At 41.2% G+C, this 24,746-nt stretch overlaps 1 protein-coding gene across 1 annotated transcript; it reads left to right on the plus strand.

The window, feature by feature from the left end:
- Nucleotides 1–22,266: 22,266 nt before the first annotated feature.
- LOC143516143 (olfactory receptor 13C7-like) lies at nt 22,267–23,823 on the plus strand. Its single transcript, XM_077007735.1, has 2 exons — nt 22,267–23,200; nt 23,801–23,823. The coding sequence occupies exons 1-2, from the start codon at nt 22,267–22,269 to the stop codon at nt 23,821–23,823; spliced, it is 957 nt and encodes a 318-aa protein (XP_076863850.1).
- The last annotated feature ends 923 nt before the right edge of the window (nt 23,824–24,746 follow it).

A 24,746-nucleotide genomic window follows, 5' to 3' on the forward strand; every position in this document is an offset into this window, starting at 1 on the left:
TTTTATCACTATTGTACTGTATTATACAGAATTGTTTTCTTTTGATCCTTACATGAAAACAAAGTTGTCCTCCAAAGGTGAAAGGTTGGAGGTGGGCCAAAAAAAAAGTTTGAAAAGCCCATATGAAGCAATTTTCAAGCCTAGGGTCACAAACGTCACACACAACACATTGTTAGTTTTCAGAGAGTAGTGAAAATCTGTAGTAGTGAAATCTCTTTTGGTAAGATTTCCTAAATTTCCTATTTTTGTTTGCTGGTTATGGCTGTATTTGGAAGAGACACACTGCAAAATCTTGATCTTGATAAGTTAAAATTGCTCAATAATATTATTCTATTTTAAGTAGCTGAGGGTTTTTTGTATACATTTATGTAAAAACATTTATACCTATTAGCAGTTTTTCAAAAGACAAAACTACTTAAAATAAGGTTAAAAATATCAGAGCCATTTTGACTAATCAATATGCCACTTATATGCCATTATAATTCAAATATTATGTTTGTGTCAATTTCACATTATTTCAACCTTTCACAAATCAAATCTCAAACATATGGTTCTGTAGATGAGGAGACTTCTTGCAAGAGATCTTGCACAGTCTCATATGGCAGCCAAGGAGGTGCAAGCTTTCAGCAGCAACCACCCATACCTGACACACGCCTCATTTACATAACACTGGAGGCAAGTTCAGCTCTTCTCCCCCCTGCTGATTCCTCAGGCAGTGGACACTTTTGCAAATGAATGGATGTTAATTGGAGCCACCAGAGGTGTCAGTTTGGACTAAGGTTCTTTGGACCCTCTTTAGGGACTTCAGGGGGGTGGTTGAAATTTCAGGGACTTCTAGTGTTAAATGCAGACAAAAGCTTGGATTCCTTTAAATGTCTGCCCATGCATGCTAGGAAAAGAATAGTGGAGGCAACCATACTGTCAGTCCTGGATTATGGTGATGTAATTTATAGAAAAGCGTCCGCCAGCGCTCTTAAAACCCTAGATTCACTCTATCATTCTGCTCTGAGGTTTATTACTGGTGACCCGTATAATACTCACCACTGCAGACTATATGATAGAGTTGGTTGGTCCTCTCTAGCTGCACGAAGAGAATCACATTGGCTAATTTTTATTTTTAAATCACTGTCTGGCCATTTGCCAGCTTATATATCTTCTCTGATTTCCATAAATAACAATAATTATCAGACTCGCTCCAGTGACTGGATCACCTGTCAGGTACCGAGAGTTTTTAGTGAACTGGGAAAATCTGCTTTTAGCTACAGTGCACCAGCGAGCTGGAATTCACTACAGGAAACGCTGAAGCTCAGCTCGCTGGGAACACTAAACCATTTTAAACTTTTAGTTACTGATCATCATCAGAAAGCCTGTGAATGTTCTAAATGAGTAAGTGTGAGTAAATGAGTAAATTTTTTTCATCTTAATTAATTCATTAAATTTGATGTACTATTTGTATACTTATGTCAATCCCTGTATCACATGCTCGGCTACATTGAAAATGAGGGTCACCCTCATTGTACCTTCGAGAAGTGAGCGTAAAGGAATTGCTTCTGGATAACGAGTGGCAGCACACATCATCGTTAACAAATACATATGACCAGATTTTGTTTTTGGTAAAGGACCTACGCAGCCGATAAGAACATGCTCAAAAGGTTCTGCAGTCATAGGCACCACTTGTAGGGGTGCAGGGTGAATAACCTGGTTAGGTTTATTCACAACCTGACAGACATAAAATGAACGGCAATACCGTCTAACGTCTGTTTCATCCGTAGCTAAAAATAATGCTTCAAAAGATGAGAATAGGCTATGTCTTTTTAACACCAAGGTGACCAGCCATCTCATGGTCATGAGCCAACCTCAATAACTGCAGTCTATAAGGCTTAGGCACTACGACTTGGTATGTCGTCTTCCAGTCGACCTCCACACCATCCCTTCTGGGAGTCCACTTGCACATTAAAACACTGTCTTGTAAAACATATGAAGAATCAGTGGGGTTCTCATTCTCCTAAATCAACGAAAAACAAGTATTCAAAGAGGAATCCTGTTTGTGTCGTGACTAGATCCAGTCTGCTAAGGCCTATAGTACTAGTCTCTAAAAAGGCACCACCATTTTGGGACGTGGGAGGTAAATGGTGTAATACCTCAGCTGTATCCTCAGAAGGAGGTCTACATCCACAGCTTTCTGGGCCTATGATCGAGTGAAAACACAATTTCTAAACACAGCAGGTAAACCAGTCACTAATGGCTCAGAAGATTTGGAAATACGTGTGGCGTTAACCTCCGGAAACGCGGTTTTCTTATGAACTATATCATTCCTCAATATAAACATAACGCCGGTAACCGGCAATATCGAACTAACGGCCACTCTAACTGGGCCAGTAATCAACTCAGACTGCAAGTATACCGTATAAAGCAGAACTCTCAATATCGACATCTCTATTCCTTGTATCAAGACATCCGACACACAACTGTTTGTTTCAGGCAACGGAAGCGCCGATTGTAACATGAATGACTGAGCTGCTCCTGTATCTCTCAGGATACGAACAGGACACTGAACTGGATACTGAACAGAACTAGGGGATTCCATCCCTTGAAACGGCTACTGTACCATCAGAAACATACGGCTTAAAGGTCGGATCAAACAACGATAACCCATTCCTAGTATGACTATGGCTAGGTAACGGTGTGTAAAGTAAACCTAACGACTTGGGCGAAATAGTGGCTTTTTTATGATTTTTCCGCTTTAACTTCAGACAGATAGCAATTAAGTGTCCTACCTCATGGCATTAAAAACACTCACGGACATCAGAATTTGTTGTCTGATCCTCACTTTCCATTTTTACATCATTCCGTGAGGTCTGCCTTTCATGTCGACCTGAAGGAAAAACCAACTTGTGCGTAAGCACAAACTCATCAGCCAGTACAGCGGCCTCCGTTACAGACTCGACTTTTTGCTCATTTAAATGAACCACAAGCTTTTCCAACACACATGCTTTGAAATCCTCTAGTAAAATTAACTCCTTAAACGGCTCTAAAGTACTGATTTTAAACGCCGCACACCATTTTACCAACAAGACTGTTTTTTCTCTTGCAAACTCGAAACCGCTGGTGATAGGCTTCGGGAACTAATTCATATTGTCACGGTACAGCTCCCGACCCCGCCCCTTTGGGCGTGTGTTTATGTCGTCTACGTCTAGATGTCTGCGTTTGTGTATCTTCGTGGGTGTGGTTGTGTCCCAGCGTGTTCGTCAATCTCACCTGTGGCTCGTCTCGTCATCACTCGGGGATTATGTGGTCTGTCTATTTAATGTGCATTTGCGCAGTGTCCCGTGCTCATCTTGAGTCTGTCCACATTAAATGTGTTAATGTTATACGTGCGCTGTCTGCGCTCTTTTTGTATCTGAATAAAAGTGTTGTTTGTGGAAACTGTTGGACTCTGTGCCTCATCTGTCGCCCTGCACGTAACGTCACACATATGCTCTTAACACCACCATTTTTATGGTATCGTAATCCAAACTTTGCTCTAATGTCAGGGCAGAACAAACCTCTTGCGCTCTTCCGACAAATTTGCATTGCAACAATAGAGACCAAACGTCTCTAGGCCACTGCAGTGTAGTTGCAATACGCTCAAAAACAGGGTTACACCGCACCCCAGCCCAAAAAAATAAAAAATAAATAAATACATTTTATTAATAAATTATAATTTATAAATAAAAACATGCACTTTTAAATTAACAAAAACTTCATTCGTCGTAAAGTGAATACTTTAGGCAAAATTATGGCCATAATATTGTTAATAATGACGTAAATAACGTGAATTATAAATAATATCTTATTTTTCCGTCTTCATGTTCCTTGCAAGACAAACCAACATGTCCGGTTTAAGGGACGGGGACGATCTAAACGAGGTGGCAGTGTTGCCTGCCGTGCTGAATACACGCTCCGATGGAGTGCTCGTTGTGCAAACGGTCATATATTTTCTGGCAATGTTTGACAGAAGAGGGAATTGATTTTGATTTTCCCGCCACCAGGCAAGTGGTGTTTATCCGCATAAAGACGCTACAGATTATATTGTCGATTTACGTTTCTATGCATAAATAAGAGCTAGACTTTAATTATACATCACAGCAAACGGCACATTATCTATGTCCAAAGACACAGTGGCTTAAGCGTGTTAATTATTTTAAATAAAATACACACTGGCTATGCCGAAGTTCACCTCTGACCACAACTTTGCAGTATTACAGCAGTATTATGTCTGAATATCTAGTTAGGACAAAACTACAGTGCTCAATGAACTAAGTTATAATCACTGTAACTCCCAAATATCATCTGTAGCGTCTTTTATGCGTGTGCTCAACACGTTGGTTTGAAAAAAATTCTCCGTTGTGCCTGCTGCTTGCATGTGCTAAATGAAATTGAGCACTTTCTTCTTTGATTTACAACTTTGTCCTACAACCTGATTAACTTTCTGCTCCGCACCCTTATGGGTGAAGAAACATCTACTGAAAAGCTGCACCCCATTATAAACCACATGGATCATGGGGAAAAAAGTAGTGGCTTAAGCCCTATCCGGACGGGATTAGTTTTTCAGGGGGACGTCTGTGAAAAATATTTCACCCTTGTACTCGGTGATAAAACTCTTGCATCCGGACAGCAATTGAAAAAACAGGAGGACCCGTGAGTTTTTGGCTTTCTCGGTCACATGACATCGCCTTGTCACGTGATAGCATGTTTAATAATGTCACACTGCCAACTCTGATGATTCCTTTTTAACTTTTAACTTTACTACTGTTCAGTTCAGCATTTAAGATCTCCGTTTAAGTTAAGCTATTTTGTTAAACCAATACAGAAAACACATTATAAAAAATCGCTAATGAATGTAAATAGCTAAATAAATCCGTTAAATAAAATAAAATAAATCCATTAAAAAATCCAGTAAATCCATTTTCGCTCGCCGCTGTCTTTACGTGGATCTCCGTGAAAACGCGCGCCCAACATGTAACTACGGTGCGTGGCAGTGGACATATAGCTGTTTTATTAAACGCGAGGTGATGTCTGCATGTATAAACTCAGACATGTGGATCCGGACGGGACTAAAATTACCAGACGACCACGGAGTACAGCGAAAAACAGTAGGTAATTCCGCCTGTAATTTTCTCTGAGGACGTCTGAGAAAAACACGGACATGCTCGTTCCGGACGGGATTAAAATCACAGAGGACCCCCCGTAAAAGTGAAAATTACCCCAGGACCCCCTGAGAAACTAATCCCGTCCGGATAGGGCTTTATAGTCCGGAAAATACGGTAATCGCACACAAAAATCCAGCACCCCCATCCTCCATGTTCCTCTCGTTTACACAGCGATCGCAATGGAAATGCTTTTTCGATGTTTTTTCGCAATGGAAACGATTCATTTTATAGATAATAAAAATATAAATAAATGGCGGTAATGAGCCCAACACCGTGGTAGGCATTACATAACCACGGTGTTGCGATAATACGGTTATCGTCACAGCCCTAATAACAAACCAGATAGAACCAGAACAGACATCTATAACGTTCAGTATGCAAATCTGATAATAGCCAATTTCAGATAGCAAATCTGAAAATTCATCTGTAAAATCTGCATTGTACCTTTGAGACCTATAGACTGTTACTAATAATATTTTTGCAATGCCAGTCAGAACTAGAACTACACACTAGAACTATACTCATAGGATGTAAAATGACCAAATGATAACTGTTTGCATTAGTAGGAACCATTAAATAGAGTAGTTATACCTCCACCTTTACCGCTGGCTCGAGAGAATTTGAAGTTTGGTGGTGCTGACTCAGTTGTGGGAATACATTCATTTAACCATGTTTCAGTTAAAAACATAAAATCAAGTCAGTGGGTTATAATAAAATTAGTGGTGGGCCGTTAACGGCGTTCGTTAATTTGATACTCTTATCGGGCGATATAAAAATTATCTCCGTTAATCTATTCTTAAAGTTGGGTTGGGAACTGGGTCAAAATGGGTAAGCAAACTATGATGACTTTCAACTTGATAGTTTAGCTCGGCTGTATTCCTAACCAAATTGCACAGTAGAGGTGAGAACGAGTTTTCAAACCTGTGAATTACAAATCAAATCGGACGTGTGTTTACATGGATTCAGCCACGAAGTCGCCAGGTTTGCTTCATGGAAAATTCATTTTTAGGAACGTAAAATGTTACCGGAGCGGAGCTCGGAGCGATCGTTTTCTGCATGGTCCTAGCGCTAGATTCGTCGCTATTTAAATATTTCTTTTTAACCGTTAAAACTGCAGAGGACCAAAACCGGCTTTTGAAAAAGTCACCCCCAAATTACGTCCGTGAGGTTAAATGTACTAAATGTTGGCTTACATTTCAAATATCATGTTTAGCTGAATAAACATGTTATCAACCCCTTTTAATGTACAGTATGTAGGCTTACAAATTCATGTTTAACTGAATAAACCGTTGAACACGAGTAGCCTACATTTTATTGAGCACGTTTTTTTTCTTCAAGTATCAAAGTAGAACAGCTTTCTCAAGCAGTCATTGATGCATTTTGGAAACAGGAGATGAGCCCCTGGTCTAAATGCTCCCTCTGTATTAAGAAACCTTATCTCAAAGACTACTTACTTGGGTAGCACGCATATGAGCCATTTTAATATAGATTAATCTAGATCAGGGGTCTCCAACACGTCGCTCGCGAGCTACCAGTAGCTCGCCACCCCTTTCCGAGTAGCTCGCCAAAGGGCCAATGAATTACATATAAATTTGTAAACCTAATTGGTCCCATCGAGAAATCTACTTAACACTGGGAAGGCCAACGCTACAAAAAAAGTCGCAAGGAAAATCAGCCGCCGAGTAGCCCACTTCCCCGCTGTGAAGAGATTAGTGCCCTTTGTCTTGCTAAAGATATGTGCGTGTTTGAAGCGCCGACCCCCGCTCTCCTTTGCAAGGAAATTCAGCCCGGCCAGTGCATCTGTATATCACAGCTCCAAGAAGCAATTCAAAAGTTACAATCTATCTTTCTTTATAGCGCGAAGATAATTATTCATATGCTGAATAGGAATGAATCCTTTGGTTTGAATCGCGCTAAACATTCTAAGTGAAATAAATCCTCGCGTTGTTTTTGTATTAGGCGTACGTGCTGTGCAATTTTCTCAAGGCAAACCAGACACAGACTAGCCAGTTTTATATGTTTCATTCGCATTTTATGCTTACTTCATCGCACTAAAGAATAAACTACAATAATGTGCTCGTTGTAGGCATACGTGTTGTGCGATTTTCACAAGGCAAACCAGACAATGACTAGTCCATTTTATGAGTGTCAAGCGCCGACCACCGCTCTCCTTTCCAAGGAAATTCAGCCTGGGCAGTTCATCTGTATATCACAGCTTCAAGAAGCAATTCAAACGTTACAATCTATATTTCTTTATAGCGCGAAGATAATTATTCATATGCTGAATAGGAATGAATCCTTTGGTTTGAATCGCGCTAAACATTCTAAGTGAAATAAATCCTCGCGTTGTTTTTGTATTAGGCATACGTGCTGTGCAATTTTCTCAAAGCACACCAGACACAGACTAGCCAGTTTTATATGTTTCATTCGCATTTTATGCTTACTTCATCGCACTAAAGAATAAACTACAATAATGTGCATGTAGTAGGCATACGTGTTGTGCGATTTTCACAAGGCAAAAGCGCCGACCACCGCTCCATTTCCAAGGAAATTCAGCCTGGCCAGTTCATCTGTATATCACAGCTTCAAGAAGAATAAACAATCCATTTGTAGTAAGCATACGTGTTATGTGATTTTGTATGTGTTTCATATGTTTTTTATGCTTACACTAAAGAATAAACAATGCGTTGGCGGTACGTGTAGTGCGATGGCAAATTCACAGAATCGTGCTGCAGAGTAAACATATATACATTTTGAATCCACTACAAACTTGTAAGATACCAGTCAATCTGTGTACCTATATTTTTTGTAATGTAACATACTTGCACATTGTGTTAGAGTTTGAGTATATACGCGATTTACAGAAATAATGCCGGTAATAGAACCGTTGTAAAAGTTTTATACACACACACACACACACACACACACACACACACACCCCACCCAGTAATAACAACAATAAAGATATTCTTGCATTAGCAATGACAGGGTAAAACAAATGTGTGATGCAGAACAACAATATTTTTATTAGAAAAATAGAAATCTCATTTGAAATACAGCCAAGTGCGCTTTGAGCATCCCGCAAGCTAACAGTTGCTACATATCCATGGCCCATCCTTTCTACATTTTCGACAGGTGTACTTGGCGCACACAGCACACCGCTCCGAGCTGTGATTCCTGTTGCAGTGTATCTGCACCTGGCACTGCGTCGTCTTTCCAGGAGCAGGTGGAGGTCGTTGCTTTTTCGCCATTGTCTTTTCCTGTAAGAATCGACGCCGAAGTTCCTCAGCAAGAGCATGTAAAAAGTCTCTTCTGCTCTCCGTGGACCTCGTGCATGTCGTATACAAAACATGTGCATTCATCACTGCCAAGTCCAGCATGTTGTAGAACACTGCAACAGGCCACCTGCGTGTTCCTGCGCGGACCGTATACCCACACACCTTCTGGTCCATGATATCCACACCGCACTGCAAAGAAGAAACATAAAAAGGTTATGTTACATTATAAACATTATAATCATTTTGTCTGACATATATGACATAAAAATTCAATAATGTGACATTATTTATCATCATATACGCATACCTTCATGCTGTTGTAGTCCGTGATTGTGTTTGGTTTCCTTTTGCGGCCTTCGGAGATCGTGACTTGTTTGTGCATTGTGCTGAGAATGCAGACTGCCTTGTTTTTTTTTGGAGCATACGCTGTCAGTATGGCACTTCCTGATGTGTACACATGTGTGGAGAATTCCTCACGTCCCTTGGTGTTTTTTGCTGGAGGAGGAATTTCTCTTCTGATCTTGTTGATTGTCCCAAGCAGAGCTGTGTTGCATGCAAGCAGTCTGTTGGCCAGAGACAGGGATGTGAAGTAGTTGTCAGTGGTGACGGTTCTGCCCTTGTCCAGATATGGTTCCATGAGTTTCATGACGACATTCTCTGACAGTCTTTCTCCCTTGGGACGACTGGGGTCCTTTCCCAAATATGGAAGAGCATTGCACATATACTTGGTCTTCAAATCAGCAGCAATCCAAAACTTTATGCCAAACTTGTCAGGTTTTGTAGCGATGTATTGCAGGAAAGGACAGCGGACCTTGGTTGGAAAGAGCTGCTCATCAACGGTGATGTGTTGTCCTGGCGTGTAACACAGAGTGCAGTTACGTACAAAACATTGCCAGATGTCCGAGATTGCAGCAAATCTGTCGCTCTTTACACGTTCCGCACGGGTGTCCTTGTCATCGAAGCGCAAGTACCGCATGATTTCTTTGTAGCGGTCACGCGACATCGTGTCCTTGATTGCAGGCACAGCGTATTTCTTAGACCAACAATCGGCCACCGCTCCAACCGGGCAGAGTATTGCCCGCAGAAAAAGCACTGCGATGAAAGCCATCAACTCGCTGACAGACAGGTTCCAGCTCTGATCCGCTCTGTGGGCTTCATGGACCGTGCAGTGTGTGATTGTCCTCAGCATCTCTATGTCGATCAAACACAGAAAGCTCTGCAACCTGCTTGTGATTCTGCGCTGTAGAAGTAAAATAAAAATCATATCACTTGTATGTAAAAAAATAGGAAATATAAAATAATTTTTTTTTTCATCTTTACATCTACAAAAGAGGAAATATAGTTGGCCATCCGTGATAACATTACTTATATGTAAAAAAAAGAAGAGGAAATATAATATAAATATATTTATAAAATATAACAAAGAGGAAATATAGCTGGCCAAATTCAGTTCAATGCTTTTTCCTATGTACATCCGTGATAACATTACTTATATGTAAAAAAAAGAGGAAATATAATATAAATATATTTATAAAATATAACAAAGAGGAAATATAGCTGGCCAAATTCAATTCAATGTTTTTTCCTATGCACTACACTACAACATGCACTACAGTTTCATCTATACAAAAGAGGAAATATAGCTGGCAAAATTCACCTCTGTACTTTTCTTGTATACATCTACGAAAAGAATTTTTTACATTACCTTGGCATGCTCTGTAGGTCCTGCGGTCTCACTGAACGTAAAAGTGGTGCTGCCGTGTCCAAGACTTCTTACAACATCAGTCTTTTCCCAAGCGGTTCCATCTTTTGCGTTTATGTTCGTTGCAGGCTTACTGACATCCTTAGCAACAGAACGCTTCTTTCGTGGAGGGCTACGGTTTTCTTCATCCGATTGTCCACTCGTATCTGCGCCAGTTGAAAGTGCCAGATCGGAGTCTTCAGCACTAAAACAAAGTTCCTCTCCTCCGTCGGAATCATAGTCATCCATTGCGTTCAGAAGAGCCAAAGCTTGCAAAGGAGTGTAAATCCTCTTGTGTGCCATCGTAGTGTCCGTGTCTTCCTCGCAGAACAAGAAAAATATATGAAATGACTCACCTGTGTTTGTGTGTCCGTTTTTATCCCAGCTTGGAGAAGACCACACCCCACCCATCTTCAACAAGTGTAAATTGTGAACCTTCACGGCGGCTGATGCAAAGGCGCTAATGACATGCGTATCGATACCCGCTAATCACTAACCGATACTTGCGCATTTCCATTTCTTTATATCTGATGGATGAATAGATGTATAGATGAATGGATAATCAGTCAGTCTCTGAGTTAAAATTTAATTTAATTGTTCTGTAATTATCTGGAATTAGGTGGAAAAACAAAATTGATATGGCTAGAATTTTTATATAAGTAGTGCTGTTTCATAAAAGCAGAACAACATAAATAACATGTAGGCTACAATGCCTATATTTGACTTTCTCTAAATATCTATATACAGATAGAATATATATAATTTTTATGATATTTCAGAGATTATTTTGTGGCATTTCCTGTCTATGTAGCAGTGCAAATTATATATATTCTCTACCTGTAAATTAGTGCTGTTTCGTAACGGACGAATTGCAGAAATAACATGCATACAATGTTTGATTCTGTCTAAATATCTAGATACGGATAGAATATATATAATTTGTACTGATTGATTTCGATTTTTACTTAATTTTAGATAATACTTGGATAGTATAAAACAAATAACTTCTAGCACATACGCCTACTACAAGTACAACGTTTATTCTTTAGCGCGAAGATTTATTTCAGTTAGAATGTTCAGCGCGGGGTCGGCGCTTCAAAGGAAGCGTAAAATACGTATGAAACACATATAAAATGGGCTAGTCATTGTCTGGTTTGCCTTGTGAAAATCACACAACACGTATGCCTACTACAAATACAACGTTTATTCTTTAGTGCGAAGAAGTAAGCATGAAATGTTTTTGAAACACATAAAATGGGCTAGTCAGTGTCTGGTTTGCCTTGTAAAAATCGCACAGCACGTACGCCTACTACAAATACAACGTTTATTCTTTATCGCGAAGATTTATTTCAGTTAGAATGTTTAGCGAGATTCAAACCAAAAGATTAATTCCTATTCATCATAGGAATAATTACCTTCGCACTATAAAAAAAAGATAGTTTCACAGGTTGTAACTTTCGAATTGCTTCTTGAAGCTGTGATATACAGATAAGCTGGTTTTCTGTGGAAAGGAGAGCGGGGGTCTGCGCGGTTTGCCTGCGAAACTCCTCGTACTTTTAGCCATATTAGTGTTTGACCTGCTGCCTCAGTGCTCCGCATTTGCATAATAAAAGGATGGCTAATTGCTAGCAAGAAGGAGGGGTGATGTCCTGGAGATCCTGAAATTTCAGTCTTGCTAGTGTTAAATTTATGTCCAATCAAAATTCACAGTTGTCCCTCCCCTTCTAACACTAAATGATTATTCGTCAATTATACAACAGTTAGTTCACAATCCGACTGGTTGAGAAGTGTTCTAACCCTGCAGATATGTGTGATAACAGCATGGTATTCTCGTTCTCTGTATCACTCCGCGGACGCGTTGTCAAGTAACGGCATGTACATATATTCACGATAACACACTCCCTCTCGTGTTCTATTGCTCAATTAGCTGTCAATCAAAAAGTTAGGCTGCCGTCAATATTGAATAAATCAGGGGTCACCCACGGGCTTGTTTTAAAAATAGCTCACTATAGCGCCATGCACCAAAGCGCTGCATCGTTTATGTTTTTGCTACTATTATAGATTGTCCGCGGTTGCTAGCGGTCTCCCCGCTTAGCAATTGACACTCACACACGCAACTTTCGTTCGCCACCCCCCCGGTAACCCTCCGCAATAACTGGTATCCAAAAAGTAGCTCCCAGTTCCAAAAAGGTTGGAGACCCCTGATCTAGATTAATCTAGATTCATTTCAAGATTTCAGTGAGATTAATCTAGATTAAAAAAATTAATCTATGCCCACCCCTAAATAAAAACATTAATTAGATTTGTTTGTTAGTGACCTAATATTAAGAAGAGCTGACTTAATAACTGTTGTGCTCTGCATCACATACTGTGATTCCTATCATAGATTTGTCACGTTTGCAGTGTTCAAGACGCACTCCCTGTTTTTCCTCTTTCTGATAAGTACTGGAATGTGACAGATAACAGGCATACTGGGTCCATGCTTCTTTAAAAAACAAGTACCACTGACTTCTTTGCTGGGACAGCAGGGACCCGGAGAATATCAGTGTGGCATACAGTTTGAGCCTGAGGTGACTTCTTTCACTACAGCAGATGATGGTGGGTGGGGGTCCTTTTGGTAATAAGACAGAGAGAGTAGCTGCCTTTCTGGTGGTGGTTGGGGTGCTACAGGTGATGTGGGAACTTGACGCTTCTTAGAGGATGGTCTGAGGGATGGAAGTGGGGATGAGGCAGTAGAAGTGGGTGCAGAGGGAATTGTGCAGATCTTACAATGAACCTGAAGACTGGCCGACAAGGAGAGTGACAACCTTGTCCCAGCCAACACCAGCTTCTCCATTGTTGCTGGGAGGTTCAGGTGAGGTGACGGGGGAGTGGAGAAGGAGGAGAGTGAAGAGTCCTCATGAGCTCGTGGTGTTCCCATAAGCAGATAGTATTTAATATTGTCATGGCTCTCGTCCAAGTTCTGCAGTTCTGGTAGTGCATTCACAGTGGGGGAAGGATGTTATGGTTCTGCAGTGATAATACCCACTGGTAGAGAGGAGTCCTTGGGTGATTGTTTCAGAATGTTATCACTGGTGGGGGGTTCGAAGATTGTGTACAGCGAAAATCAAGTTTTGTGTTAAGGTATGAACACCCCTCTTTTTTGTATGAATTCTATCACACCTAAACAAATACCTCTTTCCAATAAACAGGTTGACGTTGTCAATAAAGTTCAGTTCAAGTTGTCTGACTTGCAACTTTTTAGTAGCCAAGTGTTTAGTCCAAGTTGCCTTGACAAAATATTCTCCATGCTGGCAGATTACCACTGATAAACGTTTGAACACAGAGTCTCCTAATTGTACTGAAGATGTTGTTAAAGTCTCTTTTCAATACATCAGACTCCTGCTTTCTTGTGTCATCCTGCTTTCTTGGTCAGCCAGCTCAGAGACTGTGATGTTTGGTTCACAGTGAACTATGAGTTTATGATATTTCATGCCACTGATACAATCACCCCCAATTATGAGGGTGTCAGCTGTGTTTGCAAGCTGTGGGTCAGTAGCTCTTCTGGATTGCTCCTAGCGGCGGGCATTTATTGTTCTTTCTGTGCTTCTGAGGTTCTGCAGTGGCCCAAATCTATTCTGCAGGTGAAGTGATCTATTGTGAGCAAGTGTTAGCTTTAGCATGAGAATGAGCATTGGTAGTGGAGGTTGAAGACAGTACTGCAGAGCTGTACATAGCACACAGTTTGTGTTTGGTCCCAACCCAGACCCACTGGTCAAGCTAGTGCACAGGTTAATCTGTCTGGTCCTACTGTCTCAGGTGACTGTTTTATTGACCAATCGCTTGGTTCCTCTGCTGTTCTTGCCAGTTTCTTTCTGGGGCCTGTTAAGATATTGAGCCATATGTCTCATCATCTTCAGGCCACAATTATGCCTGATAGGAGCTTCCATGTTGTGGAGAGGCAGGTTATTGGCCAGTAATTGGATGGAACTGGCCCTGTCATGGGATCCATCAGGATTAAAACTGTCCTATCTTCAGTTAGCCCAGTGGTTCCCAAACTTTTTCTGTCGTGCCCCCCTTTAGTTGATGAGAATAATTTGGTGCCCCCCCATGCGCCCAATAATTTTTGTTGAGCGGGGGGGGGGGGGGGGGGGGGGGTGGCGATCGTAAGTTGTTGAGCGGGAGGGGGGGGGGGTTGATGCCGCGATAGCGGTCGATCGCCAGTAGTTAGCGATTTCAAACAGTACACCACCGACGTGCGCATGTTTTACTTCCAACAACCTCCGCGCCCCCCCTGCAATACCTCCGCGCCCCCCACTTTGGGAACCACTGAGTTAGCCATTCAGGGTGGGTTCCATTTATTAGCAGCTGGTTCATTTGAGCTGCTAGGTTCTCAGGAAGTGCAGTTACATTCTTCAGCCAGTAGGTGTGAACCATGTCATCAGCTCTTCTAACTGTCTAATTTCTCTCTGTGTTGCCCTTATCTTAGCCTATAGCCCTCTTCTTCACTATTGTTCACTATTGTTGTTGTATAAATCACCTGATTAGTCTCTGTGGTGATCAGAGACGAGATTGTTTGTAGAGCTGCATTCACATCTTAGAGCAATCTCTCAGGTACTTCACTTGGTCTTTGTAGTCTGCTATAATTTGTTAGTCTAAAATTTTGTGATTATTCTCATTGTCAGGACATCAGCTCTCGTGCCAAGCTTTATGGGGTCGTGAGAACCAATTGGGGGTTGGATAATGATCATTCCTCCCTTTGACTCATACTTTTGTATTTGTGACATATTTGCTCCGCCCTAGTGTCCATGTTTCCATAGTTACTGTCAGGTCTGACTCCAGTGCGCTTCCTCCAGCCGCCGCAAGGTCCACGGGTCGGCTCCAGGCGGAGTCCTCACAATCAGCAGTGATCTGCTGCAGTTGTTTCCCTCCCTACTGTAGGGAGAGCGTTGTAGCTGGTCACTGCTGAATTGTTTGGTTATCATGCCGCTCATTGCCAGCCATTTTCTCTGTGTCTCCAGTCAGTGTTTGGTGTTTTGCGACCGCTCTGCTTCCGATTTTCTCTTCGCTATTCGAGTACTTACCTCCTGCGTTGCTCCCTAGCCAATCTCAAGTTTTCCTCCCACTGTTATTGTTTTGCCTGCAGCTAGTTACTTCCCCTGTCGTCCTTTGCTGGTTTGTTTGGTTTTGGGTTTTTTCCCTTTCTTTTTATGCGTTGAGTTTTCCGTGTTATTGTCTTTTGCATGTTAGTCTCCTGTGCATGTTTGTTTCCACAGTTGAGTTAATTTTTTTCTTGAGTATTCCACATTTCCTTCTTTTGTTTTGTCTCTCTCTCTCTCTTTCTCTCCACCGTCCTTTGCGGTGTTTTTTTCTCCTTTCTCGCTTGTTGGCGAGTTTATTTTTTTCACTTGCCTGTGTGAATCGGCACCTGGGTTTTTTGTTCATCGCGAAACCCATGGTGGAATTCTTTGTGAAGCCCACCACCTTACAGTTACCTGTGTTTTCCTTTATTTCCTGGTTATTAGTTAGATGTGCTGATTCTCAGCACTTGCGTCTGCATCTTGATTGTTCCGCATTACAGTTAGCTAGTTTCTGAAACTAATTTATTGCTGGCCAGACAGTAGAAACCTGTGTGTTTATAACAACAAACAAAAATGGGTCACACTCTGGGTCACACTCTGGGAGAATCTGTATGGCCTGGGGTTGGGAAGCCTGAGCTCTCATGTCTGCTGAGGCCTCTAAATTTTACCTGGCACAAATGAAGGCTACATCCAACATTTCCTGTTGTTCTTTATCCTGTTCATCAGCCTCATCAGTCTTCCTTTGTTACAGCTATAGTGGACCAGATGAGCTCATTATTAGTATCCAGGCATGAAAATCTATCACCTTTCGGCGAAATTCGCCGTTTTGAAGTTGAAAAGGGTGACCTACGTGAATCGTGTAGATCCGATGAGTTTTTTGTTTGGGGTGGGGGGGGGGGGGGGGTCGGGAGATTATATGTATATATTTTAATTATCATTGACTTAATAAGCAAACAGAGCACTTCCGAAATCGGCAATTTCAATAACACAGTGGCCAGCAGTTTCCGCCCAGAACCTTCATAGAGGCCAAATAGCGTTTCAATCATACCAACGTTCTTCATTCATGTTATTCATTTACTGCTAAGCGAGACGAGAAGCAGGACCTAGTGCTACACCGCGGACAAGTCAGAAGAGCGAACATTTACCACTACATTTATCAGATCGTACATTTACCAGATCGTACATTTACCACTACATTTATCAGATCGTACATTTACCACTACATTTACCAGATCGTACATTTACCACTACATTTACCAGATCGTACATTTACCACTACATTTACCAGATTGTACATTTCCCAGTGGATTTAATTGGGTTATTAATGGTTTCAATCGTTTTCATATTTTGCGGTAAAACAAAGTTACTGCCGTTCGCTACAGCGTTGAATACTGTCAGAGCCACAAGCTCTTGTGATAAATAGGTAGATAGATAGACCTATTAAGTTCGCGTCAACCCCGTGTAGTTAACGGTGACATAAAATAAGAAACAAGATTTTTTTTCTAGTGTCTGTAGTTGTAACTGGTGAATCCAGGGACGGGTGAGGATAACATTCGCGCCAGGGCTGAAAAGGTTGAAGATGAAGTTGTAAACGCTTGTCGTTTGAGTCTACCCTGTGCTTTAGCCCATGTTAGAAAATAAAAACACGTGAACCCTGGTATTTTTACACTCATTTTCGCTGCTGATGTATTTATTGGTTTATTAAGACGTAATGGTTTTGACTGAGCCATCTGGAATGGCGAAAGCGGCCTCTCGCGTTTAAGGATCTGGCTCCATACATTGAATCCATTGACAAGACAGTCAAAAAAAATTTTTTTATGGATTTTACTATATTTTACGGAGCCCGTAAGGTGACATCATGTAAAAAAAATAATAACGCGTGGCCACGACTTACTAACGCGTGGGAACGAGATACTAATGTCGCCTTTCACACGCGGCAACAAAGTTTATTTTTTCACAGCAAAGCAAGCAGATCCCAGGGATGTTCGCGAACTGACTGCCCAAGGAAGGTAAACCTGGCTTTATATAAAGTAATACTTAATTATCTTGTTCGCACTCGTTAGTAAGTCGTTCGCACGCGTTAGTAAGTCGTGGCCACGCGTTATTATATTTTTTACATGATGTCACCTTACGGGCTCCGTAATATTTGGCATCACCTGTCGCTGTATCCCCGTACACCAGCAGCCATCCCCCCCCCCCCCGGTCGCCGTAAACCCATGACGTCACATGTCAACGCCCTGTATCCCCATGACATCACATGCCCTGCCCCCCGGTCTTCTCACCTTTTTAACCCCTGACCCATTTTCATGCCTGAGTATCATTTAAAGGTAAATTGATGCCAACACCAATTCCCTCTAAAGCAGGGGTGGCCAACCCGCCACTTTTTTTTTTACTGTGTTTCAGCAAAGAGCCACATAATACACATGGACACACTTGAACATTACCTATCCCTTCCTCTCTCTCTCTCACACACAGACCTCTGCTCAGCACACTACAGGCTCTGTTTTGTACGCAATTGTTGATTTCTAGGTAAAAAGTGGATAAACTGTTATCAACACTCGTTATAACAACACTGCGCTCACCTATAGAAAGAAGAGAACAGACAGCGGCAGTAGTTTTGAAGCCTACCTCAGTCATCTGTGGTGCCTTTACTGCACCTTGTATGTAGTTCATTCCAAAACATCTGACAAAAGACTGTGTCTCACCAACGAGACTCTAAGCAGAATCACAATAGCAGACACTTCATGCCGCTAGTCTCACTTTTTCCACTACGCCGGTTTTAAAAGTGTTAGCGGCTTGCTAGGTTTGTAAACAAATCGCATACCACAAAGATGTAGTAGTCGGTTACCCTCAGAGCTGATGATGTAACCGGGCCACGGCACAGATCATTTGTGCAGGTGAGAGCGTGGGCCGGCTGGGCACTCAGACCTCTGAGGGGAATATATACACTGAAACAGGGAGGAGGAACGAGACGCAGGTGGAAACAATGAGGACTGGGGTGTGGCAGACATAGGGAGAAACCATGGGAACGAGGAAACTAGGCGGGACCAGGGAGGAGGGAGGAGCTGGACATGACACCTGCTAAGACGAAGAGAATAACACTGTGGGTTTTTAACTAGAAACAAGAATTGTGTTATACAGTATGTCATTACATAGAACTGGACTGAATTAGTAAAGCTCTTTAATCAACCCATCGGTCACAATTGTGACCAAAAAAATTTCATTAATTATAAGCCTCTAAAAATGTTACTGGATACTTTCCCAATATTATATAAGGATATATTAAAATATTACAGTGTTTCAATTAAATGTGGGTAGTATAAATTGTTTTGAGTAAATTGTCACATGACCAGAGCAGTTTACTTCCTGGTTGCACCTTGAGAACAGGATGGCTGCCTCAAAGCTCCCAAATAAAAGGATAGTAAAGTATGTTAAAATAAACTTAGAAACAAATATTTTTGTACACATGCTCTCTAAGTTGTTTAGTTATGATATACAGTATGCATTTACAATTAGTCAAATGTCTTTAGTGTGTTTGCAGAATGAGTAAACATATAGAGTGGGATAGAAAGTTGTATCTAGATGCACACATACTAAATATACAAAATTCTTCAGGATGATTTAAGTCCTTGACATGTAGATGATGGCCCAGACAAATCATGCAACATTGCAATCATACCTCAAAATGAGAAAGATGCAATTAGTGATGGTTCAGATATGGACTACCAGGGAGAGATGGGCCATTTGCCAGCCAGAATTTAAAATGCTGAACTGTTGGAGACAGATGATGACCGGAATAAAATTTAATGTGAACTCCCCCTCCCCCCACCCCCACCCAAACCAGCCCCCATTGCAATATATCACCTTTGAAAATTAGAGTACAGGGCCTTTAGAAAACGTTCCAGGCAACCACAAGAGCCAACCTCTTCTTCAACACTGTCTACTGTTAAACGGCCAAGATCTTCTAGCCACCCAATAGATAAGATCAAAGAGCCTCCAAAATCCTCATGTCACAAGACTGGCCAGTCTGAGAGACCTCCAAGATATCCTAGATGTCAGAACAGGTCTAAAGACACCCCAAGGTCCTCTGAATTCCAGAATGGACTCTGAGGAACCTTCAAGGTCATCTAGCAACCAGAGGGGTCAGCCCGAAGGGCACAGCCTGAGGTGGTAAAAAATAGTCAAAGTCAAATTTATTTATATAGCGCTTTTCACAACACACGTTGTCACAAAGCAGCTTTACAATCGTATGGGTCCAGATTCCTAATGAGCAAGCCAAAGGAATACATATAGTATACAGCCCCAATGCTGCTGAATGTGTCAAACAGAGCTGTCCTGATCCAATGGATGCAATGAGAGATCAATGTTGAAATGTCCAAACTCTACTCTACCCAGACCAAGGCCAGGCCACTTAATATGAATATGGAAGAGCTCCTTACATTCTATGGGTTTTTCTGGAATCCGGATACAGCACAATTCCAAGAAGGCGTATGCACTGGTCATTTGATTATGATGTACACAATGAAAGCATTTCAAATGCAATGCAGAGGAATCGATTTGATGAGATCATGGCCTCTCTACATTTTGTTGACAACACCAAGATCACAGTGGACTCATTTTTCAAAGTCAGACCCATCTTCACTGAGCTCAACACATCATACAAAGTCATGCCATATCCAGAATGGCTGGCTGTGGATGAAAGCATGATACGATATTATGGCCATCATGGATGCAAGCAGTTTATCAGAGGCAAACCAATCCGTTTTTGTTATAAAATCTGGAGCCTTGCCTCACACAAACGGTACATGCATCATATGAAGCCATAAGGCGGACGCTTCACGCTCCTCCCACAGACCAGATTAGGTCAGGGGCCTCAAGATACAACATCACAATCAGGTCCAAGAAGTGGTGGTGGCCCATTTTGCGTGGTCTCTCAACAGTGCACTTGTGAACAGTCATTACTTTTATAGAGATGTTATGGGAGGGACCATTGATCTGCTCACCTTCACACGAGTAGTGGCAGAAACCTTTAATTGAGAATACGCATATCATCCCACCGGTCACAATTACCGGTCACAATTGTGACCGGTAATAAAACACACTTTTTCATCTACTTTTCTCATTTTTTTGGAGGAAATAATTCTTGATTATTTCAAAGGGTTGCTAATAACACATGATTTGCATATTTGCATGTCTGGGAAAAATTTGGGCATAAATGGGTTAAGCCTGAAAAAGTGTATGCCTTAATTTCTAACATAGCTAGCTACATTTAAAGACCTTTACTCATGTACTTTACTCAACATTTTAAAAAGATGTATCGTGATAAAATACATCGTGATAAGATTTTTCCCCATATCGTCCAGCTCTAGTCTGAGGTTATCAGAGTCTGGATCTGATGTATATTGTGCTGGACATGTTCTGCATGCCCAGTCTCATCTTTGAGACTTTGTGATTTATTGACAGCGGTTGTTGTATTTAAGATATATATATATTTCTGGCTGTTTGTAATGTTGAAAGCTCATGTTTGCTATTCTGATATTTATGGGGCTGAGGAAATGTCATGTTACAGTGCACTGAGTTCCAGCATTTTTTTATGATTGCTGTTTTGATCATTTGTGATTTGTGATCTGTGGATTTAGTGCTGGAGTGATATAAACGGGAACATTTATATTTGAGCGGGGATGTGTAAGAAAAGTTTCTGTATGACACTGAATGCCCTATTGAGGTACTGAAGAGTGCTTTTGTTGGTTGGAAAACGACAGAAGAGATAGTAAAGTTTTCACTGTGGCTTCATGTTCATGAGTGTCCATGTGCGCTGCTTATAGAGGTAATTTACACATTGTAACTCGAACCCTTAAAAAGCTCAGTTACAATAGTTTTGCTTATTTCGCTTATTCGGTGTCACGTAGGGCAACGCCCCCTCTCGTAGCTGCCACTCTGGGTTCCCTTATGTCGGTGTTCCGTGTCTGTTCATCCCACCCAGCTCGTTTGTCTTCGTGATTCCTCGTTTGTTACCACGCCCCTGTATTATCGTTCACACCTGTCCCTCGTTTTCAGTCCCTTGTATATAAGCCCCTTAGTCTCCCTTGTCCTTGGTCTGGTGTTTTGACTATTTGTGCATCGTATTGGCCGTAGTGTGTTCTTGCTTTTATTTCGTATGTTCTCGTCTCCCCTGTCATCGTTATGCCCGTGTTCGCCTGCTATTCGGACTGCCCTCCCGTTATCGACCCTGCCTGGCTCAGCGACGACGATTCTGGTATTTCCTTCAATAAATCTCGCTCTTCTCAGTGATTGTGTCCGTCTTCTCGCTCCGGGGCGCGAGCCCCGTTACATTCGGGTTCTGTTGTAATAAACAGTTTGTTGGCTGGTGACATTGGCTATTGTCTCTCTGTGTGCACTTCAGCAGGTCTCAAGGTAAAATATATGTTTGACACAGATTTTGCAGTAACATTAAACAAATGTAAGATTGGTGAATACTTCAAAATATAGTAACAGGACTGGGGCAAGTCTTGGGCCAATCAACTTTCAACTAGGACCATTGCCCCTATAGTCCTTTCTTAGAATCCATGACTTGAACACATATACACAAATAAAAATATATTAGTGCTCCAAAGAGGACTGTACACCAAATAAGCTGTGGTTTCAGCCACACAATGGGTGTTTTTGCTCTGTTATGTCTGTTATGCAGGGGAAGAGAAAGGGAGAGGCAAAAGTTTGTGACTTTTTAAATTTGGGACGTATAGGAGACTGAACTTGAAGCTCCTCCCTCATCTAAAAATGTCCTATAAATATTTCCAGCTTCTGATAGATGTGGCAAATCTCTGTACCTTATATGTCTTCACTGCTTTACCTCATCTCCTACATCTAGCCTTGAAGCAGATGAAACCACATTGAACTCCAGCACAAGATGTTTTTATTTTGTGTTCATTCCTCAGACTACAACCAATTAACTGAGAGTTGTCAATATTTGCAAGTACATTTTTAGAGATTTATGCATGCTTTACTGTAAGCGCATGGATTACACTACTAATAAGACATACCTGACTTTGGATGGACATGTGGAATTGGACAAGTACAAATATGTTTATTTCATAATTACTCTGATGGTCTACCTAATGATTCTCTGTTGTAATTGTGTTGTCATTTATGTCATATGTACAAACAAATGTCTCCATGAGCCTATGTACATATTCATTGCTGCATTGCTTTGCAATTCTATATTTGGAACAACTGCTTTATATCCTAAGTTACTGAATGACTTTCTGTCTGAAACTCGAGTTGTGTCTTTTGAAGCCTGTACATTTCAGTCATTTTTTATTTTTACATGTGGTACTTCAGAGTTCACTCTGTTATCAGCTATGGCCTATGACAGATATGTGTCCATATGTAAACCATTACAATACGCAACTCTTGTAAAAATGTCTACTGTCAAAAAGATCTTGTTTTTCTGTTGGTTTTTGCCTTCCTGTGAAAATAGTGTTAACTTGATTCTAATGTATCAGATTAAACTTTGTAAATATAAATTAAACAAAATATATTGTACTAATTATGCTGTTGTTAGATTAAGCTGTGGAGACGTCTCTGTAAGGAACATATATGGATTGGTTGTTTTTACTATTGCTGTATTTCCACCAGTTATATTTGTAATCTACTCGTATATTAGAATTCTTGAAGTCTCTTTAAGGAATCCACAACAATTTAGAAGAAAAGCTCTTCGCACTTGTTTACCACATTTGTTTGTTTTTATCAATTATACTGTGACTATATCTGTTGATGTAATCATTGGCAGACTAGAAACAAACATGCCTCAAATAATTTCCATAATACTTTCAGTGATCAATCTAGTTATTCCTCCTCTATTTAATCCTATAGTATATGGACTAAAAATGAAGGATATTTTGAAGAGGATCAAACAAATTATTTGGCATAGTACAGCACACAGATCATTTTATATTTAAAACAAATTTACCATGTATGTTTCAATGACTTTTTTTAATACAAGATTACTTGTCACAACTTTTTACACATGAATTTGATTGATGAGGAATTCCGCAAGGTCTTAGGCATGATCTTGTTTGGATATTGAGATCAGGATGGTGCTGAAACAATGTAACATTGAACAAGCCTTGATTTCCAAAGCATATATCTTAAATTATAATGTAAGTATTTTTGAACCTGAACCTGTCTCTAGTAGTCCATCACAAGACTCACACTTATCTGTTTGAATAAAAAACATAATACAACATGCTGTGCTGTTTGTATAATTTCAAAAAGCAGGTTTTCAGTTGGTCTGTACTCCAGGTCAATAGCCACATTATCAAGTTAAAAGGGCCACCAAGCGTCAAAGTTGTTTACACTTAAAATTGTATAAGTGAATCTTCTGTAAGCAAGGCTGTAACCCCCACCCCACAACCCCCAAAAAGAAAATTGTGAGGTCTAATGTGATTTCATATTCACACCACATTCACTCTACTGGTAAAATGGCTTGATTCTTTGTCTCTATATGTGACATTTGTTAACTTTGTGCAGAGGCCATTTTCAGCCCACTTTGAGACATTTTTGAGGCATTTGTACTACTAGTTATCTCAAGGTGTATGTATAGGAAAATGATCTTTCTCGTCATTTGCCTGTAACACTGTGCTACAACCTCCTAGACCTGACTGCAATAAATGTACATATATTGTTCAAACCATGCATGAATGTTAACCTGAGAAGACAAATGTTTATTCTTGAGTTGGTAAAGGAGCTCTGTGCACAGTAGAAAATGGCAAAAGCGGCTAGGGTAGTGGCACAAAAGCGAATTTGACCTGAAGCTCCTTGCCCTTCCTAAAAAAGAAAACAATGCCAAGTCAGTGTAACGTTGCATACGCAACGGAGCGAGGAGACGGACACAAACGCTGAGATGAGCAAGATTTATTCATGGGAATACCGAACTCGGAGTCGTATATACAGGCAGGGGTCATAACGTGCAGGCTATGCAGACATGAAACGTAAACAGGCATGATCACAGACAAGGGAAACAACGAGGCAGGCTAACAACGGAAGGGCAGGCAAAACACACGGAGGACGGGTAAACCAAAACGCAAACAACACGGCAGAACTCACGGCAAACAGGAACAGACCAACAGCATGAACAAACTGGAATGACAAAACCACGGATACCAGACTGGGGAATGACGGGACTTAAATACAATGACATTAAACGAGGGGCAGGTGACGGTAATAACAAGGGGCGTGGTAATAAACAAGGAATCACGAAGACAAACAAGCGGGGCGGGAGAAACAGGCACGGAAACAGACACAAGGGAACCTGGAGTGACAGCCAAGGGAGGGGGCGAGGCCATACAGTCAGTAGATGTTCAGGGAACAAAACTTATGATGTCACCTGTAGCAGCGCCGGCGTGGACTATGTCGACAACTGGGAGAGTTTCCGAGAGCGTCCATCACTCTACCGCCGAGATGGACTTCACCCCAG

Source organism: Brachyhypopomus gauderio, chromosome 6 (genome assembly GCF_052324685.1).
Source record: "Brachyhypopomus gauderio isolate BG-103 chromosome 6, BGAUD_0.2, whole genome shotgun sequence".
Lineage (NCBI taxonomy): Eukaryota > Metazoa > Chordata > Actinopteri > Gymnotiformes > Hypopomidae > Brachyhypopomus > Brachyhypopomus gauderio.